General features: G+C 43.2%; 2 protein-coding genes across 7 annotated transcripts in view; one reads left to right on the top strand and one right to left on the bottom strand.

Moving 5' to 3' along the window:
• The window catches only part of CD99L2 (CD99 molecule like 2), a 70734-nt gene extending 53424 nt beyond the window's left edge, over positions 1-17310 (top strand). For 2 of the 3 annotated variants that reach the window (XM_081848179.1, XM_081848181.1), the window contains 4 exons: positions 4825-4860; positions 7543-7665; positions 12515-12580; positions 12670-17310. In XM_081848179.1, the coding sequence (XP_081704305.1) occupies positions 4825-4860; positions 7543-7665; positions 12515-12580; positions 12670-12737 (293 nt within the window). In that variant the 3' untranslated portion in view covers positions 12738-17310. The remainder of the gene's footprint in view (positions 1-4824; positions 4861-7542; positions 7666-12514; positions 12581-12669) is intronic. The other variant, XM_081848180.1, reaches the window with a different exon arrangement.
• A 1423-nt stretch (positions 17311-18733) lies between these two features.
• Positions 18734-20070, bottom strand: part of MTMR1 (myotubularin related protein 1) — a 53705-nt gene continuing 52368 nt past the window's right edge. For all 4 annotated transcript variants that reach the window (XM_081848024.1, XM_081848026.1, XM_081848025.1 and 1 more), the window contains one exon: positions 18734-19873. In XM_081848024.1, the coding sequence (XP_081704150.1) occupies positions 19715-19873 (159 nt within the window). In that variant the 3' untranslated portion in view covers positions 18734-19714. The remainder of the gene's footprint in view (positions 19874-20070) is intronic.

The raw sequence follows: 20070 nt of genomic DNA, 5'->3' as shown, positions 1-20070 counted from the left end.
TGAATTTTCAGAAAAAAACAGTGATGGGTTTCTTTGATTGCTCTTACCCCTTTCCTGCTCTCCTAATTCAGATATATTTAGCATTTTAAAAGAAAAAGAAGTGAGGCAGCCACAGGCTGCAGCATTTGAAACCTCCACAGCAATTGGCTGTATGAACTCTGGCTTCAGTTGAAGCCATTTCTCTCCAGCTGTAGACTCTGCTGCCAAAGGGGTTATGGAGAGTTTACAAGCATTCCAACGTTTCAGAGGCACAGGCCATTCCAAAGCATGAGAGCAGATGCGGACATCTGGAACTAGTAGGAAGGGGATTCAGCAGAGAAGTGTGTTTGCGGCGTAATTGAAACGTTGGTCAGCAGTTGCATGTGTGAAAGTTATATAGTATGTCCTAGTGGCGTGAATGAGGATAGCATTTGGACAAAGGGGTAATGGGCTTGTGTGGATAGTCACTTGTGTTGTGTCTTTAACACAGTGGTGGCTTGTGCCCATTAGAGCTGGTAGGTTGGAAGGCAGGAAGCCCAAACAATAAAGGGAATGGAAGCCAACGAATTTGGCTAGTTTTGCCACCATCTACTTTGCAGAGTTCTGCAAGAGGAGGGGGAAGCTGACAGGCAGTGGTTGCAAGTAATAAGGCAGGCAGAAACACAGGAAGCTCCCTTATACTGAGTTCACACCAGTATTCCATAGCTCAGTACTGTCTGCTCTGACTGACAGTGGCTCTTAGGGGTTTCAGACAGGAGGCATTCCCAGTCCTACTTAGACTTCCCAGGGATTGAAACTGGGTCCTTTTACATGCAAATACCCAGCCACTGAATTGCAGCTGCTCCAGTTGGTGTGCGCTGGCCAAGGGCAGACTGGAGTTGGTGGGGCAGCATCCTGCTTGCCGCAATGGAGCAGCCTCCACTGATTAAACATATTTTCCCCCACAAGCTTCCATCTAATACTGATTTATCGCGTCGTCGCTTTCTATCCTGCAGACATTTGCATCGATGCAGATGACATTATTACTATGAGCTTACCCACTTCAAAAGGGGGGAAAGAACTCTTCCTGGTTTTCCTACTGGACCCCTAGGGGTTACTTCAGTGCCCTAAATTGAAACCAGGGCTATGTGAGGAGAAATAGTAAACCCCTAGTTATGATTCTGTAGGAACACAATCTGTTCCTGCATCCGTCAAATTGGTGAGTCACTTTCCCCAAAGATTTGTTGCGGTCAGAGATATTGTGTGCACTGTGTGTTAGTTTCTCCAACTTGATTACAAATGGGAAAAATATATAGCACAGATTCAAGTTACCAGTAAGGAGATTCTGACTAAACATAAGGAAGAGCTTTCTTGTGTTTAAGAGCTGTTTGGTGGTGGAACGGACTCGCATGAGAGGGGCTGGACTCTCCTTCCTTGGAGGGTTTTAAGAAGAGGTTGGATGGCCATATGCAATGTATGGTCTAGTTGAGATTCCTGCATTGTAAGGGATTGGACCAGATGACCCCCAGGTTCGCTTCCTACTTTACAATTCTATGATTCTATGATTCCATTCCCTGCCTATCATTTTGCACCTTGCTCTGGCAAGTGGATCTTCTTGTTCTAGTGAGGAAGGAAGTAGATAACCCAAGCCTGATGTTTTTCCTTCCCTGGTTTAGAATACAAGCAGTGACTGTTTTGCATGGGGGTTCCATTCCTGGCCCCTCTGCACGCCAGCGGAGGGTGCATAAGCCCACCCTGTTATGCCCTGCTCCTGTTCTGCCCTCTTCCAGGTCCAAAAGGAGCCGAGTGTTGGCGATTGCATGTCAGTTGGATGCGCCTAAAATGCTTTCCCAGCCCTGTTTCTGCAGGAGCTAGTGCTCTGGGCATGCCTCCTGCTAGGAATGAGTCTAGAGCAATGACCCATGAAAGGTGACAGCCTCTTTTCAGGGCTCTCAGCTTATCTTCTCTAAGAACGATGGATTCACACCCAATGCAGAGATGCAGCGGAATCACCTGACCCTAGCAGAGCCTAATGGGGGGCTCCTCAGGAGGTGGATACCTTGGGATCACAGGAACCCTTTAAGCATTCGCTTTAACTCCTTGCCTAATAATAATAATAATTTATTTATACCCTGCCCATCTGGCTGAGTTTCCCCAGCCACTCTGGGCAGCTCCCAATCAAGTGTTAAAAACAATACAGCATTAAATATTAAAAGCTTGCCTAAACAGGGCCGCCTTCAGATGTCTTTTAAAAGTAGGATGATGTCTTATTTCCTTGACATCTGCTGGGAGGGCGTTCCACAGGGCGGGTGCCACCACCGAGAAGGCCCTCTGCCTGGTTCCCTGTAACTTCACTTTTCACAGTGAGGGAACCACCAGAAGGCCCTTGGCACCGGATCTCTGTGTCCAGGCTGAACAATGGGGGTGAAGACACTCCTTCAGGTATACTGGGCTGAGGCCATTTGGGGCTCCTTCAGGTATACTGGGCTGAGACCATTTAGAGGTCAGCACCAACACTTTGAATTGTGCCCGGAAATGTACTGGGAGCCAATACAGATCTCTCAGGACCAGTGTTATGTGGTCCTGGCGGCCACTCCCAGTCACCAGTCTAGCTGCCGCATTCTGGATTAAATGAGACTTACCAACCCAAGGGAAGCACCTTTTGCAGTATTAAACTGCTGCTATCTGTTAAGGTCCATGTGGATTCCAGCAGATTTTGGACACATCAGATGATCTTCCACCCCCAAGTCTCAGTATCCTACAAAGGAGTCATTTTTTTTCAGACCACCCCATCATTTTTTCCAAAGTAGGGTGGAGCAGGGAGGGGTGGGAGAGAGAAAGAGAGGGAAGAAAAATGCTGCCTATGCTGCAGAGTGCAGAAATTTGCAGACAAAGCCTCCAGTCTCTGCAAACCCCACCCACCTCTTGACTGCGCACAGCGCTAAATTTATAATCAATCTCATTTATTGCTCAATGCAGTGCTACCGAAGCAGCAGCTGGTTAATTAATATGAGGGCTACCAGTGTGTGTCTCTGTGTATGCGCAAGGCTGCAGTTGCAGAGCAGTCGAGCCGAGCCCTATTCACACAAGTTCCTTCGTCAACATTTTAGAAGATAATTAACGCTGCCCCAGGATTTCTACATTCTCCCCCCACACTTCTCAGAATTGGCTTTGGGAGGAGGGGTGTGAGAGGGAGGACATGATCCCCCCACCCCCAATTTGTCCTTGCTTTCAACTCCAAGATGTAGATCAGCCATCTCTTGACAGAATGATTTTCATGGAGGCAAACTCGGGGCAGGCATGACATCAGGGCTGTAAAACAATGTGTGCATTAGAGGATGGCGGGGGGGGGGGGATCTCTGCACAACACCTGGTGGGGGTCTTAGCATTCTGTTTGTAGACCTTTCCTACTGTGCAGCTTTTCACATGTGTCTTTTTCTGTGAATATTGTTGCAAAAAGCAGTCCTAGAAAGTAGAAACAATTTGTTGGAAATAGCCCCGACAGAGCTATGTTGGCAGCTAACCTGCACATTGATTGTAGCCAATGCACCCTGTCCGTAGTGCTGCTTTGGAGGTAGGCATGCCACCTGGAACGTTTTGTCCCATTTATTTGGCGGGGGGGGGGGGGTGTCCCTCTGAACCAAAAGGTCAGATTTGAAGAGACTCTGTCCAGGGCAGGGGGAGTGTATAATACTTGGACCAACTGAAATGGCCCAACCCAATAGAAATAGGCTAACATTTTATCTGCACAGTTGAAACAGGCCAAGAAAAGCTGAATTCTATGCTGCCTTTTGTTGCATAATAATTGTTTTGAATAATTTATTGGACAGTTTGGCATCATCAGCCTGGTTCTGCGAGTCACAGGAGGAGTCCTCCACCCATAGCCACTAGAATCCTTACTCAGCCATCCTATGGGCTGCCATTGGCAATATGCTTTCGAGAGTATCATTTCATCAATGACCACTAGAAACATGTTGGCTTCTTTCTTAACAAAGGCTGGATTCTGCATCTCAGCTATTCCCCAACCTGGTGTTCTGCCCAATGTTTTGGACTCCAGTCCCCATCATCTTTGCCCATTTGTTTTGGTGGCTGGTGCTGATGGGAGTTGTAGTCCAAAGCACAGGGTTGGGGAAAGCTTTGCCACACTGTGTTACACTGGACGCTCAGGTTGCAAATGTAATCCATGCGGGATGCACGTTTGCAACCCACAGCATTCGCAAACTGCAGTGTTGTGTTTGCGCACGCGCGGGTTGCGATTCGGCACTTCTGCGCATGCATGATTTAGCAGTTCTGCGCATGCACAAGCGCCAAACCCCGGAAGTAACCCGTTCTGGTACTTCCGGGTTTCGGCAGTCCGTAACCCGAAAAAAACACAACTTGAAGCGTCTGTAACCCAAGGTATGACTGTACTCTCTTTCAGCACACCTAAAGAACCATAATAGAAGCATAACCTTGAGTATAAAAGGCAACTTCACGTGTTTAAAATTGACCTTATTCTTGGTTATGAATGAAGGCAGATACTTTTGCCCCAAGGAGCCACTGTCTCTAGCTGGAAGGGAAAACTTTTCCCCATCTCTGCACACTAACTGGACTGAATGGCACTGTACTACATCTCTTTCCATCCCCCCCCCCCCTCTGACTCAACTAGGAAATGTACCTGCTCTGAAAAATTGCTCAATTCATTGTACAAAGTATGGTAATCATGTCTCTGCCTCTCTTAGCCTCAGCTTTCTGGCTCCTATCTGTAAAATGGGGATAATGATCCTGACATTTCTTCCAGAGTGGTTGTAAACATTAATGAGACAATACATGAAGTGCTTCAAACATTTGCAATTGCTTTAAATAAATACCTATTGTTATTTCCAGGTGGAAGTTCAGGAAGTGGCGGCAGTGACAATGACGGTAAGCAGAATTCTAGAAATTGCAAGTCCATCTCTGCTTCACACAGATCCCTTTCTGTGTCCTGTATCTAAGCTGAACTGCAGGTGCCTGAGCTGACTACTTGCACCTCCCCGCTCCCCAAATAGCTTGACTCTAACATCCATGGCACACATGGAGGCACACATGGAGAGGCCCCTGAACCACGCAATATAGTATTGAAAGTTTTGTGATTACCCCTTTGAGATTACAAAAAGAACGTGGGGAGTAAAATGAGCCACATAATATATAAATGTGTTGGAAATAGTTGGGCAAGAGGTATCAAATTGTGATGCTGGGTAATATCAATTATTGCCCTTTTCACATTTCTTTTCAAGAGGGTCCCTATCATTGGGCTATACCCACTGTTTGAATTGACCCCTTGAAATCAGTGGGCATTCTCCATGGATTTCAGGGGACGCAGGTGGCGTTGTGGGTTAAACCACAGAGCCTAGGACTTGTGATCAGAAGGTCGGCGGTTCGAATCCCCGCAACGGGGTGAGCTCCTGTTTCTCGGTTCCTGCTCCTTCCAACCTAGCAGTTTGAAAGCACGTCAAAGTGCAAGTAGATAAATAGGCGGGGAGGTAAACGGCGTTTCCATGCGTTGCTCTGATTCGCCAGAAGCGGCTTAGTCATGCTGGCCACATGACCTGGAAGCTGTACGCCGGCTCCCTTGGCCAATAAAGCGAGATGAGCACCGCAACCCCAGAGCTGGTCACGACTGGACCTAATGGTCAGGGGTCCCTTTACCTTTACTCTTGAGTATAGCTGACATTAGATCTCACACATAGTTTTTAAGTAAAGTCAAATTTCAGCCTTGCCAAAGGCCCTTTGCAAACAGGCACTGTTACCTGAAACTCAGGAGAGGGGAACCTTTTCGTCCCCTTAGACAAGATCCTTATCAGGATCTGATAAGGGTGGGGGAGGCTTTAAGATCAGAGCAAGATTGAGGACTTAAAAGGGGAGAGGCATTCCTCTCCCCCACCCCTTAAATATTGGCACTTGTGTGTTTCTGCACAAGCTGCTTCAAACAGTGCACAAGAAGTGTGAGCTGCTTCAAATAGCACTTTTGAGAAGCACTTGAAAGTAGCTGCCAAGGTCCCATTTTCAGCTGAAATGGGACCTTAAAGCACTTCTCAAAAGCACTTTTGAATCATCTTCTCCTTCATTTAAAGGACAAGGGGGCAGATGCTTCAAACAGCACTTCTGAGAAGCTATTTAAAACAGCCCATGTGATCTTGCTTCAGCTGAAACCGGACTGCAGGCTGTTTTAAAGTGCTTCTTACAAGCATACTTTTGGTGTTGCTGCTCTTGCTCAGCTGATCTGCAGAGATTAAATCCTGCTGCTTTGGCTGTGCGATCCTGTTCTCTGATAGGAATAGAGGACCCAGCTGATCCAGGATTTAACACCAGTGACACAGCTGGTGGCTGGGTGTGGTTTGGAGAAAATGATTTTGTGGTCCAAATTGGACCACCTGATGGGCCAAAAGAAGCCTGCAAGCTAGAGGTTGCCTATCCCTGCTCAAGGCGGAAGCTCAATCCACCCAAAGGTAGGAGCTCCTCAATGCTGAATCAAGTACAGAAGCTCCCATCTCTTTTTGGTAGATGTTTGTTCTTGCTAAATTCATTGTACTTCTTTAGTGCAAACCCTAGTTTACTGTTGCATCTGAACTGGCAAACTATGATTTACACTCCATACCTGAACTGCAGATGAGTTTGAGGTTCATTTGTAAATCCCGGTTTGGAGGACAACCTGCTATGTCTGATTAGGCAAATTGCCACTTTTGATTGCTCCTCAAACCAGGATTACAAACCAGCTTCAAAATTTTAGTGCAAGATCCTTCTATGGTATTCAGGTACAAACAATAACTTCCTAATTCAGACATCAACTGTGGTTTTCTGTAAAGACGAAGTAACTCGTTGAATCAGAGGGGAAAACATAAATGAAAAAGGTTCATTCACACAATGCCAAACTGTAATACAGAATTGGATGTGAAGCAGACCTCTGTGATATACCTAGGAAACAAATCAACATAGTAATAGGTTGACAATTACAAGTACATTAACAAGCATGACTGCATGAAGGACCTGTATTAAATGTATATTAAATAGGCTCGGCCCAGTATACCTGAAGGAGTGTCTCCACCCCCATTGTTCAACCCGGGCACTGAGGTCCAGTGCTGAGGGTCTTCTGGTGGTTCCCTTACAGCGAGAAGTGAAGCTATAGGGAACCAGGCGGAGGGCCTTCCCGGTGGTGGTGCCCGCCCTGTGGAATGCCCTCCTATCAAATGACAAGGAAATTAAAAACTATCTGACTTTTAGAAGACATCTGTTTTTTTTTTAATATAATATTTATTAGATTTTTGTTTAACAATGAAAGCACATAATAACATAACATTTTCCAATATCCACATTTCGTACACTTCCTTGGACTTCCTCACACCTCTTGTTCCTTTTAGAAGACATCTGAAGGCAGCCCTGTTTAGAGGAGTTTTTAATGACTGATGTTTTAATGTACTTTTAATATTTTGTTGGAAGCTGCCTGCCCAGAGTGGCTGGGAAAACCCAGCCAGATGGGCGGGGTATAAATAATGAACTGGTGGTTGTTGTTGTATGTTTTATTTGACACATTTCTGCACTGGTATGTTTTCTGCTGGCCTTTTGCAGGTGCCTTAGTAGTAGAGACGGGAACGATTGCTGGCATTGTCAGTGGCCTTGCCATGGCCCTGATTGGTGCTGTGAGCAGCTACATCTCCTACCAGCAAAAGAAGTTCTGCTTCAGCATACAACGTAAGTGACTCTTCCTGCCCTTGCAAGGCCTGTCTGTAAGTTGGAGTGAAGCCCCAAATGGGTGTTAAGGATTTGTGAAGGGGTCGAGAACCAGCCTTCCCATCCACTGTAGGGTCTTGAACCTTGTTCACAAAAAGTGCCCAGCAAAGGAACATCATTGCATTGCCAATATAGGAAGTGGGGTGTGTTCAGAAATTGGCTCTCTCCTGAACTTCTGTCCTGGCAGTGAGGAAGGCTTGCACAACTTCCAACCTGCCAGGTCCGATTCAGCCTATTGGGGTGCTTAAGGACATTAAGAACAGAAAAGGCTAACCAGGCATGATATATAGCTTGCAAATTATTATTATCATCATCATCATCATTATTATTATTATTATTATTATTATTATTATTATTATTTTAATTTTTCATTTCATTTTTATACCACTTTATATTTTTAAGAAAAATCTCAAGGCGGTTTACAGCATATTAAAACATCAATAAAACAACCCAGAATCAAACATTTTGGAAGAATGTCAAATATTATACATTCAAAGCAACATAATCAATAATAATAATAATAATAAATTTTATTTATATCCCGCCCTCCCCAGCCGAAGCCGGGCTCAGGGCGGCTAACAATAATCAAATAATCAAATAATCACACATTCAAAATATTCATTATAAAAATTAAAATCAAATTAGTGGCAACCAATTAAGCAATATTCTGTGCAGGTTGCCAGAGGAGGGAGTCAGGCTGCGCCCTGACCAAAGGCCTGGTGGAACAACTCTGTCTTGCAGGCCCTGCGGAAAGATGTCAGGTCCTGCAGAGCCCTAGTCTCTTGTGACAGAGCGTTCCACCAGATTGGAGCCGCAGCCGAAAAGGCCCTGGCTCTAGTTAACAGAAAACGAAAATAGTATCTTAAAGATTTCAAAATAAAACATTGCAAAGGAGGTCAGCTACAGAATACATATTTGATGCAAACAAAGTTAACAACAACGAAAATCTTAAACATTTCAGAAAAACAAAAACCATTGCTAAATGAAATCAAATATAAAATGCACGTTTAAAACAGCATAATTAACAAGAGAATGAAATACGTATTATCGTAAGTATGACACGGCTGTTTGGCAGGCACGAAAAGATGGGGCAAAAGAATCCAATAGTTGGGGTTTGCTGTCAGGCATAGCGATGTCCCTCGGGTTTCACCCGGTGCCTCTTTAGTAGAGCTGGTGAGTCTGGGCCCCGCCCCCTAGGACAGGTGGAAAGGGTGTTGCAGGGAGCGGCCTTCAGCACTCACAGCCATGGTGGGGCCCATGGAAGGTTGTCTTAGGCCTGGCCATAATTTCATGCATATCCCAAAGAGCTGCTGCCGAAAAACATAGGAAGAGCCCCACTGGATCAGGGCAGTGTCCCAGCAAAGTCCAGCGTCCTGTACTCACAGTGGCCAAGCAGATGCTCCAATGGGAAGCCCCCAAAGCATGACGTAAGAGTGTGTGTGTGTGTGTGTGTGTGTGTGTGTGTGTGTGTGTGTGTGTTTGTGTGTGTTTGTGCGTGCATGCGCTCCCCAGTAACTGGCATGCAGAGGCTACTGCCTCTGACAGTGTGCATTATGTAGACTGTGGGGTAATACTAATCTAGGGTTTCCAAGGGCTTTTATTAATAATAGTGAGAATCTCTCATTTTAAAATCAAATTCCTAGTGCATCTCCCTCTGCTAGCTGCAGGGATAGGAACCACACTCAGCCTCCTGCAATGAAATTGCTATTTTCACAGGAGTCTCTAAAACAAACAGGTGTGTGCCTGAGTAAATTAAGCCAGCAGGAAAGTCAAGAGGAATGTGATAAAATGAATCCCTCCTTTACTTGTGTTGTTTCTTTGCCCCATCAGTGATATTTTTGAAGAACAAAAAACTCTTTGCTTGCGCTCTCTCTCTCACACACACACACATGCTCTCTCTTTCTCTCTCTGGAAAAAAGCTTCAATAAAGGCAGCACTGAGAGAAGGCAAAACCCTAGAAAGACGGCAGGAAATTAAAGTTAATTATAAAGGAGGCTTAATTTAAGCCATCAGACATGGCATGCTGGGGTAATGTCATGCCTTAGATGCATTGCAATGCGCAGCAGAGGCTGGCGCGTCAGCCACTGAAGTGACTTTTTATTGACGAACATAAAACTGCATTTGGTGCTATCATAGACACATGGCAAGAGGGAGAGGTCTGTACAGGAGCCACAGGGCTGCAGCACATGGAGACACTCCCAGGCAGATTCATACGTGATGCTGAGCTGCCCTTTTGCTCTTCTGAATGACCAATGCAAACATCCATTTACATAAACATGGCAGGAGGAGACAATTTGCACGAGTGCAGTAGCTCAGAGGCAAAACTAGGCAGCTCCCTAAAGAAGCACACTTAATGGGGCACTCATCACACCAGCAGCCTCCCATGACCATATACTTACATTGAGTCACTGGTCTATCTAGCTCAGCATTGTTCACACTGACAGGCAGCAAGACTTCAACCAGGGAACATTCTCAGCCCTGGAGGTCCCTGGAGATGCCAGAACTTGAACCTGAGACCTTCTCGTGCAAAGCAGATGCTCTACCACTCGGTTAAGCCATTCCCCTTTAGCTGAGTGGTAGGGTTGTGGCATTCATGGTCAGTTTGTCCAATGACACCCTTTGTGCTACCCAATTAAAGTCACTTGAATGCCTCTTTCTGCTTGCCCTTGGTTGTATAAGGCCTCTTCTTCCCTTTGTCTTTGTCTTTGTACAGAAACAAAGGAACTTTGTACAGAGTGGGGAGAGCTCATTTATTTCAGACCAAACTGTTGTACATGCTTTGAAATTGCATCCTCTTTTTTGGCCCAATGAATAAAGATTGAACTGGGGGTGTGGCCAGCCGGAACTCTTCTGCCCATGTTCAATGTACACATGGATATGAAAAGCAGGAACGGCACTAGAGCAAAAGATATTCAGGCTCATTTGCAGCTTGCTTAGGTTGGCCCACCAATAACAGGATGGGGTCCCTGCACCTTTTAAATAGGTGTGTCAAAGGGGGAATTTTTGGCAGGTGTAGCTTGCATGAACTTCAGAAGAATTTGTTAATACAGATGAATTGTCAAAAAAAGGAATGGCCGTAGCTTAGTAGCAAAACTCTTCTTTACATGCAGAAGGTGCCAGGTTCAATCTCCATGGAGGGTTGTGAATGTCCCCTGTCTGAAACCCTGGAGAGCCACTGCCAGTCAGTGCAGGCAACACTGAGCTAGGTGGACTTGGAATTGGGCAGCTTCCTATGCTTCAATAAATGCCTTCAGTGTGGCAGCTGTAAATACCAACAAAAAACCAAAAACAAATAAAGGAACACCATCATAGTTCTCTGAACGATTTGAACAATGCTTGTGTTGAACACCATCAGTATACCAAGTGGATAAAGCGGGAAACAGATAATACGCGTTACATAACTTATATTGAGAGTAACCATCAAGGCGACATCTGGAATCCCTTTTAAAAAGGGGAATATTAAGAACAGATTGATAAAATGAATAATTGCCACACTTTGGCCCAAAATCTATATCTATGAGATGCTTAAAAGCTTGATAGTTCTTGATTGAAGTAGCCAGGTGTGCTCAACCCAAGAGCCACAAGCTGGCTATACAGGCAAGTTTATCATGCAAGGCTAATGCAACAGCTCAGGCAGACTGAAAAATTCCTAGACTGTTATGTAAGAGAAACATTAAAATTGGCTAAGTTCAAACTTCCCAAAGCAGCTTTAAAAACCCTGTGATGTCATTTTAAAACAGGCATATGCAAACTCGGCCCTCCAGATGTTTTGGGACTACAATTCCCATCATCCCTGACCACTGGTCCTGTTAGCTAGGGGGTGATGGGAGTTGTAGTCCCAAAAAACATCTGGAGGGCCGAGTTTGCCTATGCCTGCTTTAAAACATTAAAAAAACAAAAACAAATATTAGTGTAAACAGCTAAGCTTAGCAATAAAAGTACAAAACCTTTCCCTTACTGTAGTCGCCAGCTGAAAATCCTACATACCAAAAGGTGTCTTTAAGAGTTTTGGTTTGCACTTGGGACTCGACTACTAAAGTGAGTGGGGCTTCTTTTTCTGTGCTGCCTGCAGAACCTGCTAAGGACAATCACCTGGTAAAAATAACAATTGCTGTTTTTTATGTCTCCAAAGGGAGAGCAGGCATATGCAAGCAGTGTAGAAAGAAAGAAAAGAAAAGAAAAGAAAAAAAAGGAAAGGAAAGGAAAGGAAAGGAAAGGAAAGGAAAGGAAAGGAAAGGAAAGGAAAGGACTAAATAAAGAACAGTTGGCCATGCAGGCTGTGACTGATGGAAGTACTAGCAAAATCTAGGTAGTCACAGGTTATTTACCCCTGCTCATGGAGCAAACATTTGCATTTTTCACAGCTTGTAATACACATTTAGTCACTTTATTGGGCAGGCTTGATTATTTTGAGTACACCTGGAGATTTTAGTCAATAACTTGAAATATATGTGGATTAATCTGGGCCAAAGTGCATTAAATACACAAGCAACCATTGCATGTGTCTGCTGGGTCTGCTTTTCAGTATATGTGGCATTCTGCAGGTGCCAGTTTATACCATTGCTGCAAGCTCCCAGCTGGGTCAGGTGCCCACAGCCCTGTGTTGGTGCACATACACACACACACACACACACACAGGTATGTAAGAGTCATCCTCTCATTGCCATAATTGCTGTGCCTGAATGGAGTGCCCATTGTAACCCATTGCTATGACACTCCTTCTTCTCAAGGCATGAACCCTTTATTCCTAAACACCATTGCAAATGATGGTCTTTCAGTGCCAATGTTTTTCATCTGTTGTTGCTTTCAGAGGGTCTTAATGCAGAGTACGTGAAAGGAGAAAACATGGAAGCGGTGGTGACTGAAGAACCACAAGGTAAGATACTGTTTTCAGGCTCAAAGGAGGCAAACAATTTTGTTGAAGACTAATTCACACTGACTTAACTTTCGCTCTTTCCTTCCCAGTTAAATATTCTGTCCTTGAGCCACAGACTGCAGAGCCACCTCCGCCGCAAGAAAACGCAAAAGTCTGAATCCCAGACTTGGTCTGGAGAAGAATCAATGGCAACACACACACACGCTTCTCACATGCTTGTAATTTAGCTTTTTACAAACATTTGATTTGGATCCAAAGCTATTTAAATGTGCGTTCTTCTGATTAAGACAGGCTTCTTATTGTGGTAGCTGGTATTCTGGTTTTTTTCTTTTCTTCGTGAAGAGTTGTAGGTTTACATTCACATGGTCATGTAGGAGTTTTGTCAGGTTGAATACAAGAACAAAAGGGTGCTTCAAATTGGTGTTTCACATTAGAGTTAGGGATTTTCATGAAGGTTGGGGGGGGAAGCAGCTGAGTTAGTGACTACAGGTGTGAGAACAAATGAAGTGCCTGTAAATTAACAGTCCAAAGCAAACCATTTAAAAAACCTTTATGAAATGACTTTCAGCCAAATTCCGGCTGTCAGCCATAAGCATGTAGCTTCCACTGATAACAGTGGAAGTTACATGAATGTTGGAGGGTGGAGTTTAGTCCTTTAAGTAGCTACACCTCAAGATATACAAGTGCCTGTGGGGTAGGTCTTCATTTGACAGAGGACAGCAGGTGAATATTACCCCATACAACTGGGCTTCTCTACAAACATCCTGAATTTTTTTGCTACCAGAACCCTATGCAGCTAGTTGTTGTGGATGCAATGTTTCCTATTTAAAAATCCAGGGACATTTCAGGTCAGAATTTGAACCTATACCCAAGCCCTTCCGCTGGCAAAGAAAAGCAAGATTTCCCTTCCCTGTTCAGTCCCATAGACTTGGGCCGACAACGTGGGTTTTTTGCTCTATTTTACTCCAGATTTAGAACATGCTTGCATTTCCAGGACTGCAAGTCTGCTTGCTGCACTGGGCAATCACGAAGGTTGCAGTCGCACAATCTCTTGTGCAATGACAGAGGATATTGCAGTTCAACTGTTAGCTTGCTCCTCTTCGTTTTGTCAGACTCTAATTCCTGGGTTGGCTAAAATCCAGGAACAGAATTTATGGGCTTTCAGCTAGGAAATTAAACCACAACATGTGATGCAACCATGGATCAAGAGCTCAGTTAGTTTCCCAGTGATCTTGTAGGCCACTGGGTTGTAACCAAGGCTATTCCTATGCAAAGCAGACCCACTGAAGTTAATGGAGATTATTAAGTTAGGTCCATTAACTTAAATGGGTCTACTTGGAGTAGAACTAAGGCTGGATGCAAGCTACTGACTCCAACCTCTGCCTTGATGCAGGAAGTCTAGAGTGAGAGCACCCACAACAGTTGGCTGTTCGTCCTTTGCTTGAAAACCTCCAACTTAGTTGCACTTTGGGTTCTGACCTTCTAATTGAGATCTCTAACGAGATACCAAGGATGGCCTGAGAGTCCTTTGGTGCAAAGCATGCACTCTTAACTACTGAGCTCTGAAGTAATCTAGATAAAAAATCTGGCCCATGTTGGTGATTTTTAACAGTCCCACTTTTCACCATTGTAGCAAGGTGAATACTTCCGTATGATTATGAATTATCAGTGATGTTAGCGAGTCATTAAAAAGGGAGTACTGTTTCTTTTTTAAAAAATGCACACATCTGTATCATAAGGTAGTGAAAAAGAACTCTTGTGGATAAAAGATCCATTTAGCTTTTGACTGTTTACAAACTTAATTTTTACTGATATATTTTTAAAAGGAATCTGGAAACATTAGCACCCTGCTCTAGCAAGGGAGATCTGCAGGTAGAAATAGCGGGGGATGCTGCTATGCATCTGGACTCTACTGACATGGCTGGATAAATCTCTTAATGGAAATGGAACCACCAGTTGTTATGACCCATGATTAAAGCTGGCTTGGGTCTTAGGGGTATAGCTAGGATGAAATTTTGCCCTGAGATCCTCACCTCACCTCACACATGTCCTCTTTGAGGCAGATGCCACTGATTTCAGTGGAACATGCCTCCATGAAATGGTGCTTAAAACTGTAGCTTAGACGTTTGATGACAAATGTGCAAATTCCTTCTGCTCTGTTTTTGTTTCACCACTTGCATTTCAAGAGCCCTACAGTAGCTTTAAAGAAATTCACACCTTTTGAATGTATTTAGCTTCTATGACAATGCTACGATAAGCTCTTTTACTCCTAAATTCTCATCTTAACTGTTGGCTTCAATGGGACTAAAGCAGGGCAATACATCTAAGAAGGAATGCAGCTTACTTACTTATTGAAGGGTGCTTCATACACTGGTCACCAGAACGGAAGCCACAGAAAGTTGCTTCTGCCTGGAAGCCTGCTGTGCCATGGACGGTCTTCACTTAAGTAGAAACCACGGGAAAAGGAGCGTTCAGTCTGGTGGAGTACTGTCATGGAAACAGTTTGGGGGGCTTCTACGTTTTGAGGTTACCCTTAAGTACTGTAGATTAGGTTTTTTAGGAAGGCTGTGGTTTGCAATTTTTGCAGAGCACAAATTAGTCAGATACTAACAATACCACACAGCTGAATTGACATAATGGTAATTTCCAACTACTATAGCATATCTCTTTTTTAATTTTTTTAGTCAAGTACATAAAAGATTAGAGTAGGATGAAGTAGTGCATCTTTAGATAAATAGCGGGGAAATAATAAGTGTAACTATGATGCTAGTACTTGCACTAGGAGTCATTTTCTCAGATAAATGAATATAATTCCTTATTTCTTCTTGCCAATGATGGGAAATGTTTCTGTAGATGTAAATTGTCGATTTTGTTGTATTTCTATTACTGCACTGTCCAGCCACTGATCTGAATTTTGAAAAACAGTGCATCTGAGTGTTGAAAATAACCCACTAACCACTTAGTCATTTGAAATGTGTATGTATTGCAGATTTCTTTTGTGTGTGTGTAAAAAACAAAAACTCACAATACTTCCAATAAGTAAGATATCGGGCTTTCAGGATAAGACAGTAGGTTAACCTTTAAGCTACTTCCTTCCCCAAAGCCTTTTTATATGAATTTGGTAAATGGTTATGCCTTAATGTAAATTTTAGGTAGAATATAAAAATCAAAACTATAGAAATGCACATCAAACAGGAGACACCTGTTTAAAATGTTATAGCACTATAATTCAGCATTAGGCATACAGGGCAATTATCACTATTACTATTGCCTGTAGAACCACTTTAAAATGTAGTTGAACGTATCCCCAAAGAAATCTGCTTTGTCGGATAATGGGGACTGACTGCATTCTCCACTCAAAAGTACACAAGCAGCTCTGTTCTCTGGTTCTTTGTGCTAGATCAGCAACTGAAGTCCCCTTTGCTAAGCCTGGCCCCAAGAGCTACCTGCCCACTCCCCACCCTCAGTCACTCAGCCAGGGATGAAAGTGGCAGCTACAGTAATGAGACCTGTCAGGTGGCCACTAATCTCCTCCTACAGCAGCGTTTCAGAAAAGCTAACTGCTGAGCAGAGTTCTGCTTACACTATTACTATTAATAGAACGTGAAACAACCATTGATCTAGTTAGCTCAGCCCAGTCTGCTCTGACTGGCAGTGGGTCTCCAAAACCTTAGGAGGCTGAGACAAACAGAGAGGGAAGGAGTGCTTTTCCAGGCCTAATATCTGAAATCCTTTTAAATAGATGCCAGGGATTGAACCCAATACCTTCTGCATGCAAAGCATGTGCTCTACCATTGAACTATGACCTCTCCCCATGGGGACCTTCTTTCCATTGTCTGTACACAACCAACAATATGTTTGGCTTTTCCTGGCTGATTTCTCTGTAGCAGTGCCAACTTTGTAGTACTACACCTCCAGAAGGGATCCATTTCTGTTTTTCTACTCTTGTGTTTTTATGTTCATAATTAAAACTATCTGTGCACTGAAAAGCCACATAAATAAGCTCAGCCAGATGTTCCAGAATAGGTCAAGTGACATGCATTAAAGTCTTCCATCAGGCCAAAGATATATATATAAAAGACCCCTTCCTGTGCCCTGAATTTATACACAACACACATTCTTGCAAGTAAAGAGAAGATGCCTAATTAGAGAATGGGAAAGTGGTTTCCTGTATTTTTCAAAATTATGAGAATATTGGCAGGGATCTAGCCACATTAACTCACTTAAGTGTTGGCTTGGCTCTTTTCTTTCTTAACTTGTGTCTTTCTTGGCAAAGTGTTTTAAGGCCACAGCGTCAGCTGTCACTGTCTCATGCAACTAACAGCAAATGGCCCTGTTTACTATACATTATCATTGTCAATAGATTGTTTGCTGTTGTGTGAATTGAGGTTCATCCGAGAGAAAAGTGCATAACTTTACAAACATAGAAGGAAACAAAAGCAAATAGATGAACTTGGCGAAAGGGAGGGGAGGGGAAGAGAACCCAGACAGCAGATTAAGAGAGTAGATTGTGTCCAAAAGATGCCAAGCGTTTATTTAAGCAATACATACAATTCTTTAGCTAATACAGAAATGATCTGTCCCAGATGAAAATTGTGCATTATGCTGTCAAAAGGCGGACTCATTTTGCTAAAGTGCATATAAGAATTACAGGGGAGGGAAATCCGAACTTGATTGCTGAACTACAAACTGGAAAACAATAAAAAAATTAAAGACTTGTACAACAACAATGTGCCTGTGTGTGTGCTCTGTGGGCGTGCATTTGCAGCGCAAGGCCAGCAAGCTCTTTTCCAAAATGAAAAAGGAGAGGGAAATTGCAGGCAACTTGAATCTTTTTAAACAATAGCTGGGGAATTGTAAAGCATATACCTGTCTCTGCAACCATCAAGTCAGATTTCCAATGCAGCAATGCCTACTTTCAAATGAGACACACAAATGATCTTTTTCTACCTTTTACATTGAGTGAAAAGGCTTGTTTCCTTTTTGGTTGGTTTTTAAAATTAAAGCTCTGGTTGCTACCCTGCCTACTCTAGAGGAGACCAAAGGCAGGCTTAACATGAAACAATCTGGCAGTCAGTATCTAAAAGCAACATTGCAAAGCCATGACATGCACTATGTGGGACTTCATGACATTTTTCTTTGAGCAGCAGATGTCCTTGACACATCACAAGTTTCTTTTGAAACTTCCCACATGGCAAAGTGGGGCTGCACTTCGAGGAAACAAAAAGTCTAGAAGGGACTAGTTGCGGTTTTCTACACTTAATCCCAAATATTTAAAGCCTGTTTTATTTTCTAAACTAGAAAAATATAACCAACAATGTATGCCCCCACACTCAGTGTATCTAGCAATTAATGCTATCCTTTAGAATTTTAAGTGAAAATCTTCAACTGTTAAAAAAGAGTTTCCCCCTTTTTGAAATCCATTTGAACTGCAAATTTTCAAGAAATGTATTTCTGTTCTAGGACACTAAAAACAAAATGGGATTTATAAGGAAAAAGTTAGCATGGGGAAAACTAGTATTCTTTTGAGCATGTAATAAAAGCCAGTTGGGAATTTTGTATGAAGCTTAACGTAAAAGGGAGTTTCAGCATCAAGCCTGTGAAAATAGGACAGATACGGCAGTGTAAGGTGGCATCTGAAGTGGCAGAGCTGCAAGATACCCAAGAGGTCACCCAATCCAACCCCCTGCTCAGTACAAGCTTTACAACTAGAGTATTCCTGACAGATGTTTCTCCAGCCTCCACTTTAATACCTTCAGCAAAAGGCAGCTTGCCACCTCCCCAAGCAAAACTGCCCCATTGCAGAACAGCTTTAACTCTTAGGAAGTTTCTTTTCATGATCCCAAAGCAAAGATGTCTTTACAGGGGCTAGAAAGGTGGGTGATTGGCAGTGGCTGTGAGCCTTTTTTGGCAAATATGCGACAAGTGAAGTCCGAATAGAATACTGTTGCACCAATGCAAATGCCACCTTCACTGCCCCCAGTGGTTCTGCCTAGCCTTTTACAAGCCAGAGAGTAGGCTGAAGTGCAGTCCTACTTCTCCACGGTTTGTGAGCCACCTTACTCCAATCCCTGTCACTTGAATAGACATGATGCTGGTTGGTCACTCGCGTTGTATGGGCATTGCAAATCCAGAAGAAAATGAACCAAAAAGGACTAAAACAAGTCTTTATTGTTTCAAGGAACCAATTAATGACAGTTTTTCCTTAAAAACCTACTATCATTACAATTTACTACCCTCCACCCCCAAACATTTGAAAAGAATAGTTCCTGTAACTCTGCTTAAGAAGAGTGTTTGGCCTTGCATAGACTTGTATGCAATAAGAACAACCGAAGGCTCTTGGTGTGTACAGATTTTTAACAAGATATGATAAACAAAATAACTGCAATTTACACATTTCAAAATCTAGCTAGGTGAAAAGGCCATTTGAAACTAAAGTTTTGTACAGAGCAATGAATGACACAACTAAGTCAATTCAGTACCTCACTCAGGTAGATAAATGGACAATAGCTACAGAAAAATTGCAAAACTTCATTTAGCAATCTTGGCTGTGAAGATTATACTATAACTACCAAGTGTCTCACAGTTGGCAAATCCTGCTCATCCTTTAATGGCATATTTATTCAAAATATACAACTGGCTATAATTAAAAAATTAAATCCATTTCAAAGTGCATCAGATCATCTACAACTGTCCCAAGAAATATAGTATTTGTTGTGGTCCCCCCCTAAAAAACGTAATAAGTACCAAGGAAACCAGAGGGGTTCCCCTTTTAGGAAGGATGGTCTCTGGGTATGTTTTGGCTCACTGTGGGCTTGGCAGTTCCATGGAAATTCTCACTGCAGCATTTACCTGATAGATGAATTCCCAGTTTCTGAGCAGTCTGTTGCAGGTTGCTTAAGATAAAAATTAACTTTCTAATTGCCAATTCAATTAGAGACATCAAAAAGACACATTACAAAAAACACACCTTGGCAACCACCATCTACAGCGTTACACGCAAGGAAGCACTTTTTTTACCTCAGCATAACAGCAGGAAGAGTTGATGTTGACATATTACTCTCAGGGGTGGTGGAGTATTCCACTGCCCAGAACATGCCCATAGTAGAAGTGTACCTCCGTTTTAGCCTTGCATCAGACAGAGGTATGCACTGGTGTGGCTGCAGGAGAAGATCCTCGGTCTGATGAAGAAGAAATGGAACGTGTTGCTGCTTCCCTTTGCAGCTCTTCAACCCTCTTCTGGAGTTCGGCTCTGATGACAAGGAGTTCTTTCAGATTCTGATGAATTGGCATCTGATGGAAATGAACACAGATTTTGTTTGAGTAATAAAATGCCAGATTTTGGGGGGGGGGGGTGGTGGAGTGTATTCCAAGTCAAAGAAATGCAAATCTACTATTAAATATTTATTATTCAGCCATTCATTAGAATCAGGTTTATCCCGGCTTGCCGTTAAAAGAAATGCTTAGGGCAGTCAAAATCAACAATACAA

Source organism: Podarcis erhardii (genome assembly GCF_964252035.2).
Source record: "Podarcis erhardii genome assembly, chromosome: Z".
In the NCBI taxonomy this organism is placed as follows: domain Eukaryota; kingdom Metazoa; phylum Chordata; class Lepidosauria; order Squamata; family Lacertidae; genus Podarcis; species Podarcis erhardii.
This window is presented reverse-complemented; position numbering and strand designations above follow the sequence as displayed.